This window comes from Microcaecilia unicolor, chromosome 4, assembly GCF_901765095.1.
Source record: "Microcaecilia unicolor chromosome 4, aMicUni1.1, whole genome shotgun sequence".
Classification (NCBI taxonomy): domain Eukaryota; kingdom Metazoa; phylum Chordata; class Amphibia; order Gymnophiona; family Siphonopidae; genus Microcaecilia; species Microcaecilia unicolor.
Window position 1 is genome coordinate 296,777,210 of NC_044034.1, and position 19,631 is coordinate 296,796,840.

A 19,631-nucleotide genomic window follows, 5' to 3' on the forward strand; every position below is an offset into this window, starting at 1 on the left:
ACCAGTGCACCAAGCATTGGCACACAGGCCGCGGCAAACCCTACGCCAGCTCGGAGCTGACATTAGGGTTTGCAGACCATTGGGGAGGAATGGTGAGCCCTGTCCAGCATGCATTTGCATGCTAGCTGGCCCCCATTCCCCCCCCCCCCCCCAATGCAGCAGCCCTGGCAGGAACCCCGACCCTTCCCCAGCAACATGATGCACTCAGCAGGGCTGGGTGCCGCCATTTTCCAGGCAATGCCAATGGAAGAGGAGGGAGGCCACCTCCCTCCTCCAACTGCAAGAGGGGGTGGGGAAAGGCTGCTAAACCACCAGGTTAGAGGGGGGAACTTTCCTGCAGCTACTGGGCCACCAGGAACATCGGAGGGATGCTGGGGGGTGGGGTGGGGTGGGGTGGGGAGGGCTGAAGACCCACCAGATCACCCGCCCCCCCCCCCAAACCTGTGTCAGGTTGGGGGGACCAGAGGTCCGCCAGACCTCCAAGCCCCTGTGTTTGACAGGTCTGGGCTTTTGACAGCCCAGACCTGTCAAACAAGTGTGAGAGAATGCGCTCAGGCACTATCTTCCCACACTTTTACCCCATGATCAGAGAGAATTGGGTGTTTAAATTTGCATGCAATTATCTCTGATCATAGGTCCGGTAAAGCCCCGCGCTGTTCCAGTGCTATTTTAGAGCCCTGTTTGGAACAGCGCAGGGCTTTTGATCATCTGCCTATCAGTTGTTAACATCACCTTTGTGAAGTAATGATTTACAGGTTACTGCTTACTGCCTCAAAACTGTAATCCGTTAAAGATTATTAGTTACTTAAAAGCACAGGTGCTAGCTCTGTGGGTGCTTGAGCACAGTTTCTAGGGGAGGTGTCATTTATACTGAGTTTAGCACCCCCAATTGATTTGAAAAATTGGCTCCCATGCTTAAAAGTAACCAATGTGACTACCTTGTGCCAACAAACAATGAAATGTTCTACTTGAGTAGCATTCAAGGGTAGGAAAAACTGCTTTTAGGAGGCTGAGGGTATGACCAAGTCAAATGTAAAAAATAAAAGCAGATGCAAAATAGAGGAAAGTAAATAAAATTAATCTATCAAGCAAGACCCTGTTAAAATGACTCTCCTGATATGGATAGCAATGCTGGAGCCCCCATTTTCTTAAATAAAGCCAGGATCTAGCTGTAGTGAAGGAGTGCATACTTTATAGTGAACATCTGCTGGCCAGCACAGTGGCTTTACACTCTTTCTTCCACAATCAAATTATAAATGCAAATGTGATCTAAATTCAAGTCTGCATTCAAACACAGTGACATAGGTAAGAGATAATCCCTGTTCCTGAAGCAAGTGAAAATGTCTAACAGTTCTCTAGGCAGTTTTACCAAAGAACATCAACACTTAAAAATCCAACACTATGAACTGTGGCTCACAGAGTTTCAGCGCAGACCAGCTGGTAGAAATATCTTATTTTGCTAAATTGATATAATTGTCCAGGTAAGTTATTCCCTCTATATGATATGGGCTTCTGATGTTTCAGATGATTTGTTTCATATATAAAAGTGTTCATTGTAAAAGGGTATCACTAACCCACTTTCCCATTAAAATTAAGTAATCTGGTCACCATTTAAACTACTTCTTTACTATCCTCTGTATTACAGATGTTACATTAATTAACCCAGAGGTATAACTGTGTTTTGAAAGAGTATTGATCTTTATAAGTTGTAACAATTAGTCTAGTATTGGTGCTTTCTGTAAGAACAACTGGCAAATTAGGTGCATAGACAGGGTTTATTTGATAATAACTTCGATTTGTATAGCACCTTCCATTCAAACAGGATCCCTATATACTTTACAATTACATGACTTCAAAAACCATATATATAGCCACCCCTGAGGCTGATGCTCTGGAAGTTCATCTAACCCCATGACAGTTTCCAAACAGGGAAAGGAAAAGTGTTATGATTACTACCCACTTACACTTGGATAGTATAACCTGAGCCACAGAGAAATAAAGTGACTTGCCCAAGGTCACACAGAGAATACATGGCAGAGCCAGGAGTACCACAGAGGCACAGAGAGATAAGAACAGGATCTGCCCAAAGTCCTACACAGTATGTAGCAGAAGTGGGATTGCAGATGAGGTACTGGGAGGTAACTAGACTTACCCAGAGTTACCTCTGTATATTTGACACAGAGCTACCAAGTCACAGAGCAAGAACTGGATAATCATCTCGGTTCTGCCCAACTTATAGTCCTATGCTCCAAGCACAAGATCACAGCTCTCTCCCCCCATCTAGCTCCCAAATAACTTTCACAATCCTAGTGGCTACAAAACAGCGGGTACAATTCAGAGAGGCTCATTTTCAAAGCACTTAGCCTCCCAAAGTTCCATAGAAACCTATGGAACTTAGCCTCCCAAAGTGCTTTGAAAATATGCCTCAAAGGATATTAAAAAAAAAAAAGGGGGGGGGGGGGGCGATTAAGTGTCTTCTGCTGAGACCTAAAAGCAACACACTGGCCAATAGGGCAAAAATTTCTCCAAACACAAGAGGTGACTGATAAAAAAAAATCCTGTAGGAGTCCTTACAAAGCAGTAGACTGTCTGCGATATGGATGGCTTCAGTACCAATCAGAAGTGCCTGCCTTGGAACCAGCTGTTGTCATCAAGCAAGTGACTTTCATCTAATTAAAAAAAAACCCAAAACTGAAAAATAGGTGCAGGTGGTGTAGTAATACGGAGTCTACAGTACTCAGAAGCCCACGCATCTTCATGCTTCTGTTTTAGAAGATTCTTCATGAATGGCACATGGTATTAGGTAAACAAATCAGTAGCCAGTCCGTGGTTTATTTTTCTCATTTCTAAACGGCACTGAAGTTCCAAGCAAGAAACTTGTCTCTTTAATTTCTTCATTTGAAAAAAAAAAAAAGAAAACCTTTTTTTGTAAAATCAGCTTAGTTTATTTTGCTTTCTTTTTACATTGCATATTTCTGTGTCCATTCTCTTGCTAGTCTGTTGTATCTGAAAGAAAGAGAAAATAGATACGTTAAAAGGAGGAAAACACAATTCAACATGTGTCTATGGCATTACTCAGTGGAAGTGTTCAGTAGTTGGAATTCTAGTCAATCCAAAGGAAGGTATTAACGTATGGAATGTAGAAGGATCAGTTTAAAGATAGCTTTGCCCTCTGTGTAAAAGGCCATATTTGCTTGTCAGTTAAATATAATTTTGCTGCCCTTGTATTAAAATTCTTTCTGCATTACTCCCCCCCCCCCCCCCCCCCCACTAAATGCTGTTCTCTTTCAATTCCTTCTCCTACTCATGAGAGTTGGCTCTGTGGGTGCTGAGCACCCTCAATCAGGGACGTAGCTACTATTGAGCGAACCTGGCAAAGTGCCCAGGGCTGCTCAACTGTACAGGCCACCTGAAGCTGCTCCTGCCCGCAGGTCTGACATCCCTACCTTCCCCCACTGCGATCAGCCCAGCATTAATCCTCCCCCTCCCCCCCCCCCCCAACTGTCTCTCTGGCTTCTCCCTGGTGCTGCCATGGGTGGCCAGCCAGCAGCAGCACTGAAAACTGGCCATCTCCGACTGGCGGGGCCTCTCCTCTGCCACGTCTCACCCACAGAAAGTTGTATCACTCTCATTTGTTTATGCGCTTCAGGTCTAAGTTACTAGAAGGTCAGAAGGTGGGACCTCACGTTTCATCCCATGGTAAAAACTTATTTATTTTTTGAAAAATGGTGATAGAATGTGCCCTGGTATTCACCCAACAGTGAGAAGAGATGAGGACTGATAGAAAGATTGTGGTGGATTACTAGGAGTACTGATAAAAAGGCAGAATATTTATATTAAGCATGTACCTGAGGCTGGCAGGAGTTATTTATCAAAAGGATTGCCAGTGCAGTTAGGGGCCCTTTTACTAAGCCGCGTAGGCACCTACGCGCGTCCAACGCGCGCCAATTTGGAGCTACCACGTGACCCAGGTGCTAATTTCATTTTTTATGCGCGTCTTGAAACGCCCGCCAGAAAATATTTATTTTTCCAACGGGCGGCGCTAACCAGTAGGTAATCAGCATTGTACGTGCGCTGACGATTACTACCCGGTTAACATGCGGGGTCAATGGGTGGCGGAAAGGTCTCGGACCCAAAATGGACACGCGCCAATTTTTAATTTTGCCGCACATCCATTTTCGGCCCCCCCAAAAAGGGCCTTTTTTTTTTTTTACAGGCCGTTGAAAAATGGACCTACGCGCGTCCAATACACGTGCCTACACTAGTGCAAGCCATTTTTCAGTGCACCTTAGTAAAAGGACCCCTGAATGTTCCCAAGGCACTTTTTCAACTAGTATGATTTGTAATATCAAAGTCAGTTGCTTCTAATAGGGATGTGTTATCATCAACAGAAAATTTAGCTCACGTTTTTAAAGATATGGTTTTGGATTTGCATAATATGGTTTCCAGCTTCATTGTAAGAATAATGCTAATGGAGCAGAAAATTGTTGGGATACTTTGGAGTTGAAAAGATGATTTTACTCTGAATGGAAGATTTAATAGTGTGGATCCATGTCCTATTTGGGTATTCTGATATAAAAAGGAAGGTGTGGTGTCAATTTTAACATCTATTGTGAATGCTTATTTGCATTGTAAATTTTTATATCCAAGGGTTGAAAAAGGCTTTGGGACATCTGTTATTAAAGAGAGGTAGATTGAAATGTGTCAGATTCTGCAAGTTATTGCCTAATATTGAACCTTCCTACTTTGAGCAAATTGATTGAGAAAAGCCTTTTAGATAAATTGCTGGATTTTTTCTTTTTTTTTAATTTTTTTATTTCAAGAAGTCTTTATTGAATGTTAAATTCAACACAGAAAGCAACACACCATTCCTTCCTTACAAAATGTTATCAATAAGAATAAGATGATACAGTTCCTTTCTGCACTATACAAGATACTAACATTTTACATACAACAATATTGAACACTTGAACTTCAACATTTTTAGAGTTTTTTAGAGATATTAATTCCCCTTACCTCCCCCCCTCCCATCCCTCCCCCCACCCCCTTCAAAAGTATGGCTCAGCGTTCTCCTGTCCACAGGGTCTAGATATCCCTCACCATTCATTATGGGTACTGTTCCAAGAAGGTACCCCAAACAGCTTGCCATTGATTCAGCTTGCGTTTACGTTCTGCTAATAACCTTTCCATTTCACAAACATATTTCAACTTTGAAATCCATCTCTTGATGGAGGGTACACCCTTCTGCTTCCAATGAGAGGCTAAGACCTGTCTAGCTACTCCGGTCGCCATTCTCACCAGAATCTGTTGGCTAGGTGTTAACCCTCCTACCTTAACAGAGAACAGAAAAATTTCTGGGGCCCACCTAAAGGTATTTCCTACCCATCTCTGCAGTCTACTATGTACTGTTTTCCAATACGCTTTAATTTTGCCACATGTCCACCACATATGTCCCATTGTTCCTTTTTGACCACATCCTCTCCAACACAGTCCTGAGCCTGCTGGATATATTCTTTGGAGGCGTGCTGGAGTGAGGTACCAGCGAAACAGTACTTTTACTGCGTTCTCTTTTAGCGGTACATGTACCGACACGCCACCTGCCCCCTTTTCAATCCTTTCCCAATCTTTTTCCCCCAGGGCCATTCCCAGCTCGCTATTCCAGCTCTTTCTGTGGAGGCAATAGCGAGGAGCTTGTGCACTGACGCATTTATATAATCGGCTAATCAGTCCACCAGAAGACTCACTCCCCACGCAGATATCCTCCAAACTAGACCTTTCCCGCTTTATGACCCCTCTCACTACCTCTGTTTTGAGAAAGTGGGTCAACTGAATGTATGCATAGGTGTCCTCCTCCAATTCAGGATATTGTGATTGCAAACTTTGGAATGGGAGTATTTGCTCTGCTTCAAACATTTGGCCCCAATTTCTTAGACCTATGGCATACCATCGAGTAAATATCCCCGGTGTAGTTCCAGGCATAAAAAGTGGATTATATGCTATTGGAGATAAACTAGTGAGAGTGCATTTCTTCTGAGGGAAGAGACTATCCCAGTAGTAGAGTGTTACCCCAATGGAAGGACATTCACCCACCCCTAGTGCCCTAAATGGTTTTGGGATCCACATTAGTGCTCCCAGAGGTGTTTGCCCCAATGAGTATTGCTCCAGTTGGACCCATTGCCTATCTGGGTATTCTTGGTACCACTCAACAGCTACTTTCCCTTGGGCCGCCCTATAGTACCACATGAGGTTCGGGACCCCCAACCCCCCCTTTCGTTTATCTTGGTATAGTAAAGTACGCGATAAGCGTGGTCGCTTTCCTGCCCAGACGAACCGCATTATTTTATCCTGCAGCGTTGTTAAATATCGTCTGGGCATTAATACAGGCAGCGCTTGAAAGAGGTAGAGCAAACGAGGTAACAAGTTCATTTTAACTATAGCTATCCGTCCAAACCATGAAAACACCATGTCCCCCCAGCATTCTAGGTCCACCACAATGTCCCGCCCTAGTCTTTTATAGTTAGCTTGAAAAAGTTCCGATGATTCAGAGGTCAAATTAACCCCCAGGTATCGTATATACTTAGAGGCCCACCGAAATGGAAAAGAAGTCTTTAAAGAGTCCATATCCGGAGCCGGCAGCGTAATGTTAAGGGCTTCCGATTTGTTCATATTGACTTTGAACCCGGACAATGCTGAATATTCTTCAATAGTACGCAAAAGGTTAGGAAACGATGTCAGTGGTCTAGTAATGAACAGCAAAACGTCATCCGCAAAAAGAACCAACTTGTGAGCCCTGCCATCTATGGCCAAACCGAAGATACCCGGTTCTGACCGTATCCGAGATGCAAAAGGCTCCATTACCATTGCGAATAATAAAGGAGACAAAGGGCAGCCCTGCCGAGTTCCTCTGTGAAGAGCAAATAGCCCTGAGTTGCCCCCATTGACTCTCACACATGCCCTTGGAGACTCATAAAATGCTTGTATCCAGCCTCTAAACCGACTCCCAAACCCTAACACCTCTAATGTCTTATACATGAATGGCCAATGTACCCTGTCAAAAGCCTTTTCAGCATCTAAACTGAGAAGACACAATGGCCGCTGGCTTCGCTTGGCCAAGTATATAAGGTCTAGTACTCTTCTAATGTTGTCCATAGCCTTACGGTGCGCGACAAAGCCCACCTGATCAGGGTGAATTAATACTGGAAGCACCGGGGCCAACCTATTGGCCAAAACTTTGGCCAAAATTTTGACATCGGAGTTCAATACTGAAATAGGCCTGTAGGAGCCACATTCAGAGTGGTCTTTGTCCGGCTTAGGCAAGACCGCTATCCATGCCTCTTTCATAGAATGAGGCAGTATCTCCCCCCTTCCCACCAGATTGAATAAGTCTGCTAATAGTGGTGCCAGTTCTTTAGCAAACATCTTGTAAAATTCATTTGGGAGCCCGTCCAAACCCGGGGACTTACAAGATGGCAAGCCACGAATAGCTTCCTGTATTTCTAATGGTGTAACAGGACTGTCTAGTTGGGCCTGCTGCTGGAGAGTCAATGGTGAGAGGTCACTGTCCGCCAAGTACTCCTCCACAGAGTCCTCAGCAGGGTGTATCTCCTGGTCGTACAAAGCTTGATAAAAATCCCTAAAACGTTTACGAATTTCCTCTGAGGTACGTATCAGGCCTCCCTCCCCATCGCGTATCTGTGTGATTGTACGGTCTACTTTCTGCCTTCGTAGCTTTATGGCCAGAAGGCGACCTGCCTTATTTGTGTGTTCATAGGACCCCATCCTCTGTCTATTGTGCAAATGGCTCAGCTGTTCCGAGTAAATGGAATCCAGCAGCATTCTCTGATCTTTCAGTTCTTGTAAGATCTGTCGGGAACCATTTGCTTTGTGTTGTGCCTCCAGATTGTGTATACGGCCCATACACCCCCTAATCTGAGCTTTGCACGTTCTAGATCTCTTACTAGCTAGTTTCAAAAAATATCCCCTAGTGACGGCTTTCATCGCATCCCATACCACACTGAGATCCGGCCCAGATTCCTTATTGAACTCCAAGTATTCGTGTAATACCGCTCTATACCCCTCAGCCACCTCCCCTTCCTGTAATAAACTGGTATTAAGTGTCCATCTCTTATCCTTATATTCTACCTTTATTTTCGGAAGTACCACCCAAACTGGAGCATGATCGGATAAGGTTTTACTGCCTATTGCTGCTGTGGGGCCCCACTCCACTAGAGTTGTGTCTAAGAAGATGTAGTCAATACGTGAGTACGTTCCATGTGCTGATGAATAGAATGTATAGTCCCTGTCCTTCATGTGTGTCAGTCTCCACAGGTCCAGGGTGCCCAGGGAGTATGTTAAAGAACCCAACGCCTGTGAATCTTTAATACCATCTAACTTGTGTTGCCCTGAGCGATCGAGGCTGGGGTTCATCACTGCGTTAAAGTCCCCCCCCACAATCAATGTGCCCTTAGCAAATGCTGCCGATGCCAATTTCAGCTTCGCAAAAAACTCCACCTGTCCAACATTTGGGGCATATATCAATGCCAAGGTCAGGTCCACCTGGTCTATTTTGATATGTAAAAATATAAATCTCCCCCCCGGGTCTTTTTTTACCTCTAGAACCTGTATAGCCAGGGATGAATGCATCAGTACTGCAACCCCTCCTGCCCTTGAGCCCTCAGAGGATGCACAATGGACTACTGGGAACACCGGATGTGTGAAAAGTCTCTCATGCTTTCGTCTTAAATGTGTTTCTTGCATGAGGACTATATGGGGACTATGGTGTTGTAGCTCCTTAAATAATTTCTGTCTCTTCTGTGGCATATTCAAACCTTTAACATTATAGGATAATATCTTTAAGTCTGTGGTCATGTCTTAATCATACAGTTATAAACATGGCATTCCAACCTTACAGGCTTAGCTGCATACACTGTCCCTATGGACTCCCATCCTTTCGAGCCATTCCCTCCACCCACACCCCTCCCACCTCCCTTTGTTCTCCCCCCCCCTCCCACATTATATCTCCCCTTCCCCTTGTTTGTTACACCACCCAGAGATTAACTCCTCCAAGTGGGATTAGAGAGAAATGACCCACCACCCGGTTAAGTCCCCCGCCCGCTCCTCCCCCCATGGTGTCGTAAGCAGCTCAAATTCCTGACTTGCATTCGGAGTTCCTGCACAATTCGTACTTTCTTCCACCTCCTCCCCCATACATTCAAACGTGTCCCTAATAGACAATACACATACATTCTTAAGTCATATCCTAACAGTCCGTGGACTCGCCAGACCAGTCCAGTTAAATAAGGACCAGTCCCTTGCACTATTCCTAGTGCAGCACAGATAGTTTGTTACCAGATCGTAGCTCGAACGCCCCCTCAGCGCTTAGAGGCTGTACGCTTAGTGGGTTCTGGCACCCTCTTCCATTTTTGCAGCTTGGCTCTGGTTACTGGTGCTACTGTCCCAGGTGGTATCTGCTGCGTCACCAGTCCTCCTTTGAGTAGCGCTTCCCACGCCTCTGCCAGGTTTAGCGCTCTGCATTTTATGCCCTGTACCTCAAAATTCAGAGAGAAGGGGAACCCCCATCTATACTGCAATTGATGTTTAATCAGTATGTCCAGGGCGGGTTTCATCAGCCGTCTCTGCTGGAGAGTATACTGAGAAAGATCCTGATAAACAGAAACCTTAGCTCCTCCATATTCCAGATCTGTTGATTTCCTTGCTCGGGCCAATATTCTTTCTTTAGCTTCATATTTCTGGAAGCGAACTATTATGTCTCTGGTTTGTTGTGCTTTCCGTGGGCCCAAGGCGCGATGCGCCCGGTCTAACTCTTCCGATGCCGCACCAGCTTCAGCTCCCATCAGCGTATTGCATATGGATTGGATAATCCGGGGCACGTCTTCAGTCTCGCCTCCTTCAGGTATTCCACGAAAACGTAAATTATTCCTGCGGCCCCTGTTTTCTAGGTCGTCCAATTTATATTCGAGGTCTGCATTGCGTGTTTCCAGCCCCTGAATCAGTTCTGCGTGCTCGTCCAATTTAACCTCGGCCTCCTCCACCCTGCCCCCCAGCTCCCGCAGTTCTGAGCTCAAGGTATCCATCCGCTCCAGTATCTCATCTTTTGAGTTCTTAATCTCATGTTGTATATTAGATAAACAATTGCGGAGCTCGCCGGAGATACCTTTTTTCGATGGTGGAGAGCGGGTTTCTGCCACGGACAGGGCCGAATCTGAATCAGAAGGTGAGGCTCGTTCAGGAGATTCATGGCGGTGTGCACTTTTTCCACCCACGCTTTTCTCCCGTTTTTCAAGTTCCTTTTTACGGGCGGAAGCCGCTTTGCTCATGACGATTTCGCTGCTTGGGGTGCAGAAGTCACTGAACTCCCTATTTCTCGATTCGGAGCTGCTTAAAATCGCTTTTGATCGCTGCAAACGGGCTTAGGGAGACAGAGCAACGTGGCTAAGTGACCATCTCGGACGATGACGTCACTTCCTCTATATTGCTGGATTTTTTCTAAACAAGAACAATATTCTTGATGATTTTCTGTTTAAGTTTTATTTATATTTTGCAAAGTAACAAAGAAAACAATAAAGAAAACCAAAGTCAACAAAGTCAATAATGTAATTTTTGTAATAAGCATTCTTATTCAGGGGCCCTTTTACTAAAGCTTAATGCACATTAAGCTGCAGGTGTGCCTCAAGGTTCAATTTTGTCCTTGTTATATACCTCTAAAGGGTCCTTTTACTAAATTGTGCTAAAAAGTGGCCTGCTCTATTACAGAGTTGAGACGCTGCTCTGATGCTTTTTGCTTCACTTTGTTCAAAGGATCATTTAACGCTACAGTTTAAAAAGAGACACACATATTCCCTTTACAATTGGATAGAATTAAAAATCAACACACGGTGAGAAGACTCCTGACGCAGGCCTGTACGGCCGAAACACAGCTATGTCGAGTCCCTTTCTCCCTGCTATCCTTTGGCTAATAAAGTGTTTTAATTTTTTTATAAACAAGTGTCGTATTTTTCATATTTTTTATGTATTTGTATTTTTAAATACAAATTTGATTTTTTCTTGTTTTTAATTTTTGATTATTTTTGTTTTTGTTAGTCATCTTCGCTGTTTTGCTTTTTTGGTGTTTTTTGCGAAGACTGGTTTCTTCTGTTTTTTGTACTGCTCTATTACTAACACATGGGTTTCGCGCACACTGAGGACACTTGATGTGGCTATAAATTGGCCGCATTTTCCATTTGTGCAATCATGGTCAAGTGCTAATTTTCCCATTAGCATGTGACAATTAGCACACAGCATTGAGGTGCTTGTAGTAGCAACTGTGTATGAGGTTCGGTTAGGGATGGATAAACATATAAATTATGTTTTTGTTTTTTAAAAATATTTTATTTATTGGAATTAGCAGTGCTTGATATGCTGGATTATGAAATTTTGCTGAGGCACCTGGGTGAATGTGGCCCAGAAGGAACAATACTATTATGTTTTAAATCATTTTTGAGTGACAGAAAGCAAGTTGCATGTGTAGATGGGGTTTCGGCAATGCATTCCCTATGTACGGGGGTTTCCCAAGGTTCTGCACTGTCAGCAGTGTTGTTTAACATTTATTTGGGTCCATTGTGTTGTTCGTTGCAATCCATGGTGGTATCATACCATTTTATGCGGATGATATTCAGTTCTTTTGTCCTTTATAACAGATTCTGTTTCAGCTATATTGTACTGAAATTGCAGGCTATCTTTGAAATTAAATGTTGAGAAAACTGTATTGCTGCATGCTGCTGTAGATTCAGCTTTTGTATTGCCTGATATTGTCTGGTACTTCAGTGAAGATTTTGACTCAAGTGCAGAATCTGGAGATACTGTTCAATTCTTCATTTTTCTTTTAGGCCCCAGATTCAGCAATTGATTTGCAGCTCCTACTTCAAATTGAACTTGTTGAGGAGACTGTGGCAGTTATTGCCCAGAATGGATTTTGTGAGAGTGATAGAGGCTATGGTTTTAAGTGGACTATTGTAACATTGTCTATTTGGGGCTGCCCGCAGCCTGTATACAATCACTCCAAGTTGTGCAAAATTTGGAAGTGCGGTTGTTTTCCAGCCTACCAATGTCTGAGCACATTACTGTTTATCTGAAGAGGTTGCAATTACCCATCACAAATTGCAGAAAATTAAAATTGTTACTGATGGTCCATTGTGTGTTACATCAAGATTCTTCTAACTGAAACATGCGATTCAAAATTATGTGCCATCATGACAGATGCGGTTGGTATTTCCCGGGAACTTTGGACTATATTGGAACCTGATTTATCACTGAAGACATCTGTCTGGGTATACTGTTTATTAATTTTATTTATGTAAATATTATATATGTTGCTTTTGTTATAAATAATGAAATCTAATCTATTCTAATTTAATTTACATTTTTGTCAGACTATGCAGAATGTAAGTTTGGATTAAATAAATATAATAGCCCACCTCTCATTCACCCCATACTAATACCACTCGTTACTCAATACATGTCATATATCCCTCATCTACTGCACACCTCAGACAACACTATCGGATTCTGTCTAAGGCGCAGCAGTGGGTGGCTTCTCTCTGTTTTTAACTTTGCTTTCCAAGGTCCCAAACTTAGGGTTTACCTGGATTCTAAGTTGTCAATGCACGCCCAAGTGAGGGCTGTGGTGTGGTCAGCCCGTTAGACACTATGGGGCCCTTTTACAAAGGCATGCTGAAAAGTTGCCTGCATTAGTGTAGACGCATGTTTTGGGCACGCTCAGAATCATTTTTCTGCAACTGTAAAAAATGCCTTTTTAAAATTTTTGCCGAAAATTGTTGAGCGTCCATTTTGGGTCTGAGAACTTACCACCAGCCACTGACCTAGCGGTAAAATCTCACGTGTTAACCAGGCAGTAATGACCTACACATACCCAATGCGCAAGTCTGAACAAAAATTATTTTTTGGCCGTGCACCAAAAATAAAATTACCGCAAGAGCCAGGCGGTAACTCCATTTTGGTGCACATAGACACTTATGCGTTTTAGTAAAAGGGCCCCTATAACTAGTATTCCAGTGGAAGTATGTGTTACCCTTTAACAACTCTCTCACTGTGATACAATTTTTTGTGCATGTAAATTTGGATTCCTGCACTCACAACTAGGAGCCCCTATTTCACATGTACGTTCCAGTTGGTCCAAAATTCTGCAATGTGTCTTCTGACCACCTGTAGAGTTCATGATCATGTTGCTCCCTATCTGAAATCTTTACACACTGGTTGCTTATTATCTGAAGAGTTTGTTTTAAGGTAATTGTTTCATTGTCGTTTTGACCCTTGCATTCTGATGCGCCATCATATTTGAAATCTCTGGTTGCTTTTCAGGTGCCCACTCAGACCCTGCAGTCTGCTGATACCGTTTTTTTAGTGGTGCCTTTTGTATGAGCAATTCACCTCATGACCACATGAGACCATACATTAATGATAGGTTATCTGTGGAATACACTTCCTCCCAATATTCAACAAGAGTCAAGATCTTTTACCCTTTCAGAAATTTTACCCTTTCAGTCATTTGCTTATTTCCGATCTGACGAAGAAGGGCAACCTTCGAAAGCTAATCAAGAAATGTATTAAGTTATGTCCAATAAAAAAGGTGGTATCTTATTTTCTTTTCCATGTTTTATTTTGTTTGATTTCTATTGATAACCTTAAGAGTGGACTAACACGGCTACCACACTCCTCTACCCTTTCAGAAGAAAGTTAAAACTTATTTGGTTTGGTTTACCCTAATTCATGTTATTTTTATGTGTTTGTTTAGACATGTAGATTTTACTGTTTATGTTTGTTATCCATCTTAGACAAGTATGTTTTTGGAATGGCAGAATATAAAAATGTTGAAATAAGTAACACAAATATACAAACCTAAATGCCAAATCTCAATCATCACACACTCAATACATTCTCCTTCATTCACTAATGAACCATCCTCGATCATCATACAACATTCCTCATCAATAACCTGCACTCAAATAAACCCTCATGTAATCATTCTGTTCCACTCTCTCCTATCGTGCTCCATGTTAACTTTTCAACATTTATATCAGCAGTCCTATAGTTCCTGTACAAGGAAGAGGGGAAGACTGTGAGTACACATGGGGAAGGGAAGGGGAGCAGGAACACCAAACACCACACATAATCCCTACATAAAATTCAGCAGCATCAGCTGGAGAATTGTTGTGTATCTCAAGGGGACAGAATAAATTGTTTTCCTTACGTTTTGCTGAGTACCTTGTATGATGGTGACCCCATCATATAAAATCTGGTTGATTGCATGTCACCTAGGGTAAAAAAAAGGTATTCATCCATACCTTATGCACTACGGCTAGAGATGGGCTAACAATAGTGCAGACGTAACGGATAGATAGATAGAAACATGACAGCAGATATAACACTCCTGCTACAGACAAAGGCTCTGATGAACTGGTTCATGGATCCACTGTAACAGAAGATAAACCACAGAAGATGATGACAAATTTAGCAGGATTAACTAAAATTAAGTGGACTACTGAAGATGGGAGATAATGTACTGCTACCTTTATGCTATAAACCCTATTTTTAAATAAAAGAAGGTATACCAAGATGGTCTACCAAAATCTGGAGTAAAGAGAAATACTGCCAAAGGAAAAGTAGTAGAAGAGCAACTTATGTTAATTTAAGATCAATTATAAAGACCAAAGTAAAGAGGTATGCAAGTGACATCTTAGAATAACAAAGGTTGAGAGAGAGACTGACTAAGTGGGAGCACCAGAAGAAAGAGACTCAGAAAGGAACAACAAAATAAATGCTGGTGCAGAAAGAGAAAGAAAGGGTCTGAAAAGGATGGTACATAGAGAGAAACAGAATTTAGAAGAAGAAAGGCTGAAGCAGAAAGAAGCAAAGCAGAAAGGAACATCAGAACAAAGGTTGATGATAAGAGAGACACAGGAGGCTTGGTATGGGGTACTGGAAGGAAGGGCGAGGTAGAAATGGAAAGAGGAGATCTGGAAATGCAGGAAATCAAGGTTAATGAAGGACTGTCAGGACCTCAGCCACAGCATGGCAGTAAGACTAGGCACAGGGCAGGATGGTCCAGACAATTAGGTAAAACAGCAGGAACAAAGAACAGAAGGCCAATGGGGCAGCAGGTAAATAAGCACGTAGCAAAAATGAAAAGGCATAGCAGAATATAAGCTAGGCCCAGGACAATTCCAGGCATGACTTGCTATTCGGAATATAGAGCTTATACAGGAATTCTTGACGCCAGCTCCAACTTGTTTCCTCCCTTGATCTTGTTATTCCTCATTGTGGATACTATGCAAATTCATCATTGGATAAACATGCCTTTACATGTTCTAGAATGTCCATCTTTTGAGCGACCAAGACTAAATTCTCCAAAAACGGAGAATGGTGATAGGAAACTGGCTCTGGGCAGCTCATCCCCTTTTCTCTAGGAGAGGGCATTGGCCTTGTTATTCTGGGTTCCTGGTTGTCAGGTCAGGACAAAGCTGAAGGAAAAAGAAAAAAACGATCAACTAGTTTAGAGCTCATATTTAGCAAGGTCTCAAGGAATAAGTGTGTAATAACAATGAAAATGCAGAGCTGGATACAAGCCAAGCATGACTTCTAAGAACAAGGGTATGCTGGGCTGACTTCCTTCTATATAGTGGACATACCCCTTTGCTGGTTCAATGCGTTTCCTCTGGGAATGGGGACTTTCTTTCACCGCCGTCACTCAAAAAGCTCTAGGATTTGGGTTAAGACTGTGCAGAAACTGTGGGTCATGATAAGGTCAATGGTGTCCAGACCACAGGGCCTCGTGCTCAAGCCTTGGCACTCCTTATAAGAATGGGCAAAGAAGTCAACTGAAAGGGAAGAAGGAAGGTTGAATGAAGACCCAGAGGTGGAGGAATTAACCACTGAGCTCCTCCAGGAGAGGGAAAGATTACCCACGCTGAATTTAACGTCTAGAGTAGGATAGCTAAAATGAATAAGGTCATAATCTGTATAAAGGAACCATCTATTGATATCACACAATTTAAATCAAATGCAATACTGTGCAGGAAAAAAAATATCAATAGAATTATACCAACAAGGATTCAGGGCCAGAAGAAAATGTAAAAGATCACTGCGAGCCAGAGGTGTCCTTGATAGGTAACTACAAGGATCAAGATCAATATAGATAATCTGGCCAATACTGAACAACGGCGCAAAATGTCAGTTGCCACACTTAAAATAAAACATGAGATTCAGCACCAACCAGAGGTGTTATCCAGATAGCAACCACATTCAGTTCACTAACCAGAAAGCAAAGAAAGGTGAGTCCTGTGGTCTGGACACCATTGACCTTATCATGATCCACAGTTTCTGCACAGTCTTAATCCAAATCCTAGAGCCTTTGAGTGACGGCGGAGAAAGGAAGTCCCCATTCCCAGAGGAAACACATTGAACCAGCAAGGGGTTTGTCCACTATATAGAAGGAAGTCAGCAAAGAAGATCACCTCCCGCTCCATCTAAGATCTACCCACAAACTTCCCTAGCACTGTCCAGAGAGTGCTGAGGCAGTATGAGGAAACACTCAGCAGTACTATCCAGTTAGTGTTGCTGAATTTCACTCTCAGCAGCACTTTAAATATCAGCCACAATGAGAAAGATCTGAAACATCCTCCTTAAAAATTCATATGCGCCAACAAAAAATTTAAAGTAGCCACTAAAGCAAAGAAACTTCAGAGATATGAAGAACACAGAACAGAGAGATATCAAAATAACGTGTAGAGATAATACAAAAACAGGTCTTCAGGGAACTGGGGAACAGCATTAGTGCAGCAGAAACATTCCCAATAAACTTGTAAGAGGGCCATGTACAGCACAGCTAAGGGGTGGTATACTGTGTAGAAGAGACTTTTGAAAAGGCAAACATCATAGTTATTGAATGGCCTGAAGTAACTATACAAAAGTTGGAAAGCAGTTTAAGAAGAGCTCTGGCCCAGATGGAGTGACCAGGTTTTTTTTTGGCTAAAATAGTTAACATTCACTGAGACTTGGCAGACTGCAAAAATCAATTGGCAGCCAGACAACACCACAGTGGCTAATAACAGGAATAACACTTCTTCCAAAGGTAGATCCAAGACTGGATCCTATAAATTACAGACCCATAGCTTTCTACATACTACCTGTCAGTTGTTCAATGCAATAGATGCTGACAGAACATACAATTATATTGACTTCAGTGTATGGTTCAGTACCATCATATTTCTTGAATCATTTTGGTTTTTTTACACAGAGATACTAGAGATACTAGAGATACTAGAATTTCAGGTTTTTTTTTTTTTTTTTTAACTTTTCCATCCATACAAAACTTACAAAGGACTAAGCTATATTTTGTTCGCTTATCAGGCAGCGCATTTGGATAAATATGTCCAAACTTTAATACTTCAGATGACTGACTATAATCAATTCCAGAAATATTTGAAAACCTGTTTAGGAAATTTGTACTTAATTGTAATGAACAATAAGTTGTCGTTTTATAGTTAGGTTTTATTGTTTTGTAATGCCTGGAAATGTCCAGTTTTTTAAATGTAATCCGCACTACATTGAAAAAGGTATATGGCGGAATATAAGTTTTATTGTTATGTTACTATGGGAATAGAGCAGAAGAGCAATAAAATGAGAGCATATGGAATGAAAGACCAGAATGCTGAACAAAGCCATAATGGCAGTGCTAAGAAAAGTAGGAATCTCCATATAACATGGATTGGCCATTTTTAAAAAAGCCTTTGGGGGATTCTGCTAGTGTACAGTGTCTGTGCAGGACTCTGTAATGGCTCGAGCTGTTATGATTTACCTGTAGTAGATATAATTGGTGCACTAAGGCCTGGGGTAAAATTTACAGTGCTCTGTTTTCATAGGTAGCATTGCTGCAGTTGAACTTCTGTTAGGCTGTTATGGTGAGCCCCAATGCTCAGAAGCAAATGCAGGCGTTAGAGGCCATTAGCGCTGAATAGAGAATGACACGGGGATAAAATTTGTTCCCATCCCCGCCCCAGTGGGTTCTGACTCCGTCCCCACCCCGTCTCCATACCCGTCCCTTCCCTGCAGGCTCAGTCTCTATCCCTGTCCCATCCCCATGGGCTCTGTTCTCATTTGCAGAAGCCTCGAACACTTATGATTTTATATTTAAATCTTTTTATTAAAAGTATAAAAAGGAACAATATGCTGTGCAACTGTTGTGTATAAATTACAAATAGAAAACAGTAACTATAATAAACCCTCCCCCCCCCCCCACCCTTCCAACCCCAACAACAGCTGACTTCTACTACCCCAAGGAATCCTAATCCACCCTGTTAAAATGTCCAGGAGTACAAAATACAACCCGTTCTGTATGCCCTAGAGGGGAGAAATATGCCCTATGAAGCACTATTATGATTTTTTAATCTACGGATGAATAAGAATGAATAATCTCAGGATACAGTCTAGCTCTCCTGTCTTCCACAGTCCCTCCTGCAATAGAAGATGTCTTCTTAGAAGATGTGCTGGTAGCAGGATGTACAGGATCCCCCATGTAAATTTTGCTAGCTGTGGCCAGCATGTTTGCTTGTTTTTCCAAAAAATAAAAATATTGTCATCTGCATCAATCAAACATAACAGTCCAGTTGATTAACAGGCTTCAAAGTAGAAAGTGGCATGGGGGCAAAGTTTATCCCCAACCCCATGGGATCTGTCCCTATCCCCAACGCAGAATGCTCAGAGGCTCTAGTGTGAGAAACAAGCGTGCCAAATATTAGTGCAAATAGCATGTTAATGAGGTCATTTCCTATTCCCTCCCAATGCTCAGAGAATAGTGCACAAAAAAAAGCTGCCTTTATCGCTGTAAAAATAATGCCAGCTCAGAACAGGCGTTAAGGTGTTTGCAGAGAGGATTTCTCGGGATTCTCTCTTTAAAAATCTGCTGGTTTTTCTTTCATTCTGAAGCAGAAGGAAGCCCTTGCAAGCCACTAAGCACCCATAGTGAGAAACAAATGTTCACAAGTCTGAGCAAACCCGAAAGTGAAAGCACACATCAGTGCCTGGTTCCTGCATTTAAATATCAGTCTTCAAAGTTAAAAAAAAAAAAAAAAAGTTTGAAAAGCTTATATTTAAAGGCGCAGAAACAGAAGCCAATGAGTGCTTCATGTTCGGGTTTGCCTGGCGCATGAGCACAGGAGCTGAGCTTACCACAAAACTCTTCTGCTCATGCACCAAGCACACCCCCCTCCTTGCTTTCGCTTTAACAGCGTGCATATAATTTGCATACCATTTCCTTTGAGCATTGGTGAGCTAATTTTCTGCACTGTTCCGGCAGTATAGTTTTAGCGCTGTTGGCTTACCGCGGGAGTTCTGAGCATCAGGACCTGAATGTCTTTTTGGAGGGTTTTCTGTTAATTTACAAAGAGTCTGGCAATGGAAGGAATGTATGCTGTTCCTGAGGTGGCCTCATGATTTGAATAGTTTTGTATGGGGTGTTCTAAATGGAATAGCTCCATTGCTGAGTAAGAGTGTGAATTCATCAACACACGTTTGGTTAATCTGGTAGTCTAAAAATGTTTGTGTGCAAATTGCTTGTG

General features: G+C 42.5%; 1 protein-coding gene across 4 annotated transcripts in view; it reads right to left on the bottom strand.

Moving 5' to 3' along the window:
- Positions 1 to 2,431: 2,431 nt before the first annotated feature.
- UBE2D4 (ubiquitin conjugating enzyme E2 D4 (putative)) overlaps positions 2,432 to 19,631 on the bottom strand; it is a 79,749-nt gene continuing 62,549 nt past the window's right edge. For 2 of the 4 annotated variants that reach the window (XM_030201770.1, XM_030201771.1), the window contains exon 7: positions 2,903 to 3,006. In XM_030201770.1, coding sequence (XP_030057630.1) covers positions 2,961 to 3,006 — 46 coding nt within the window. In that variant the 3' untranslated portion in view covers positions 2,903 to 2,960. Of the gene's footprint in view, positions 3,007 to 14,266; positions 14,331 to 19,631 lie in introns of all 4 variants that reach the window. The other 2 variants (XR_003941982.1, XR_003941981.1) reach the window with 2 other exon arrangements.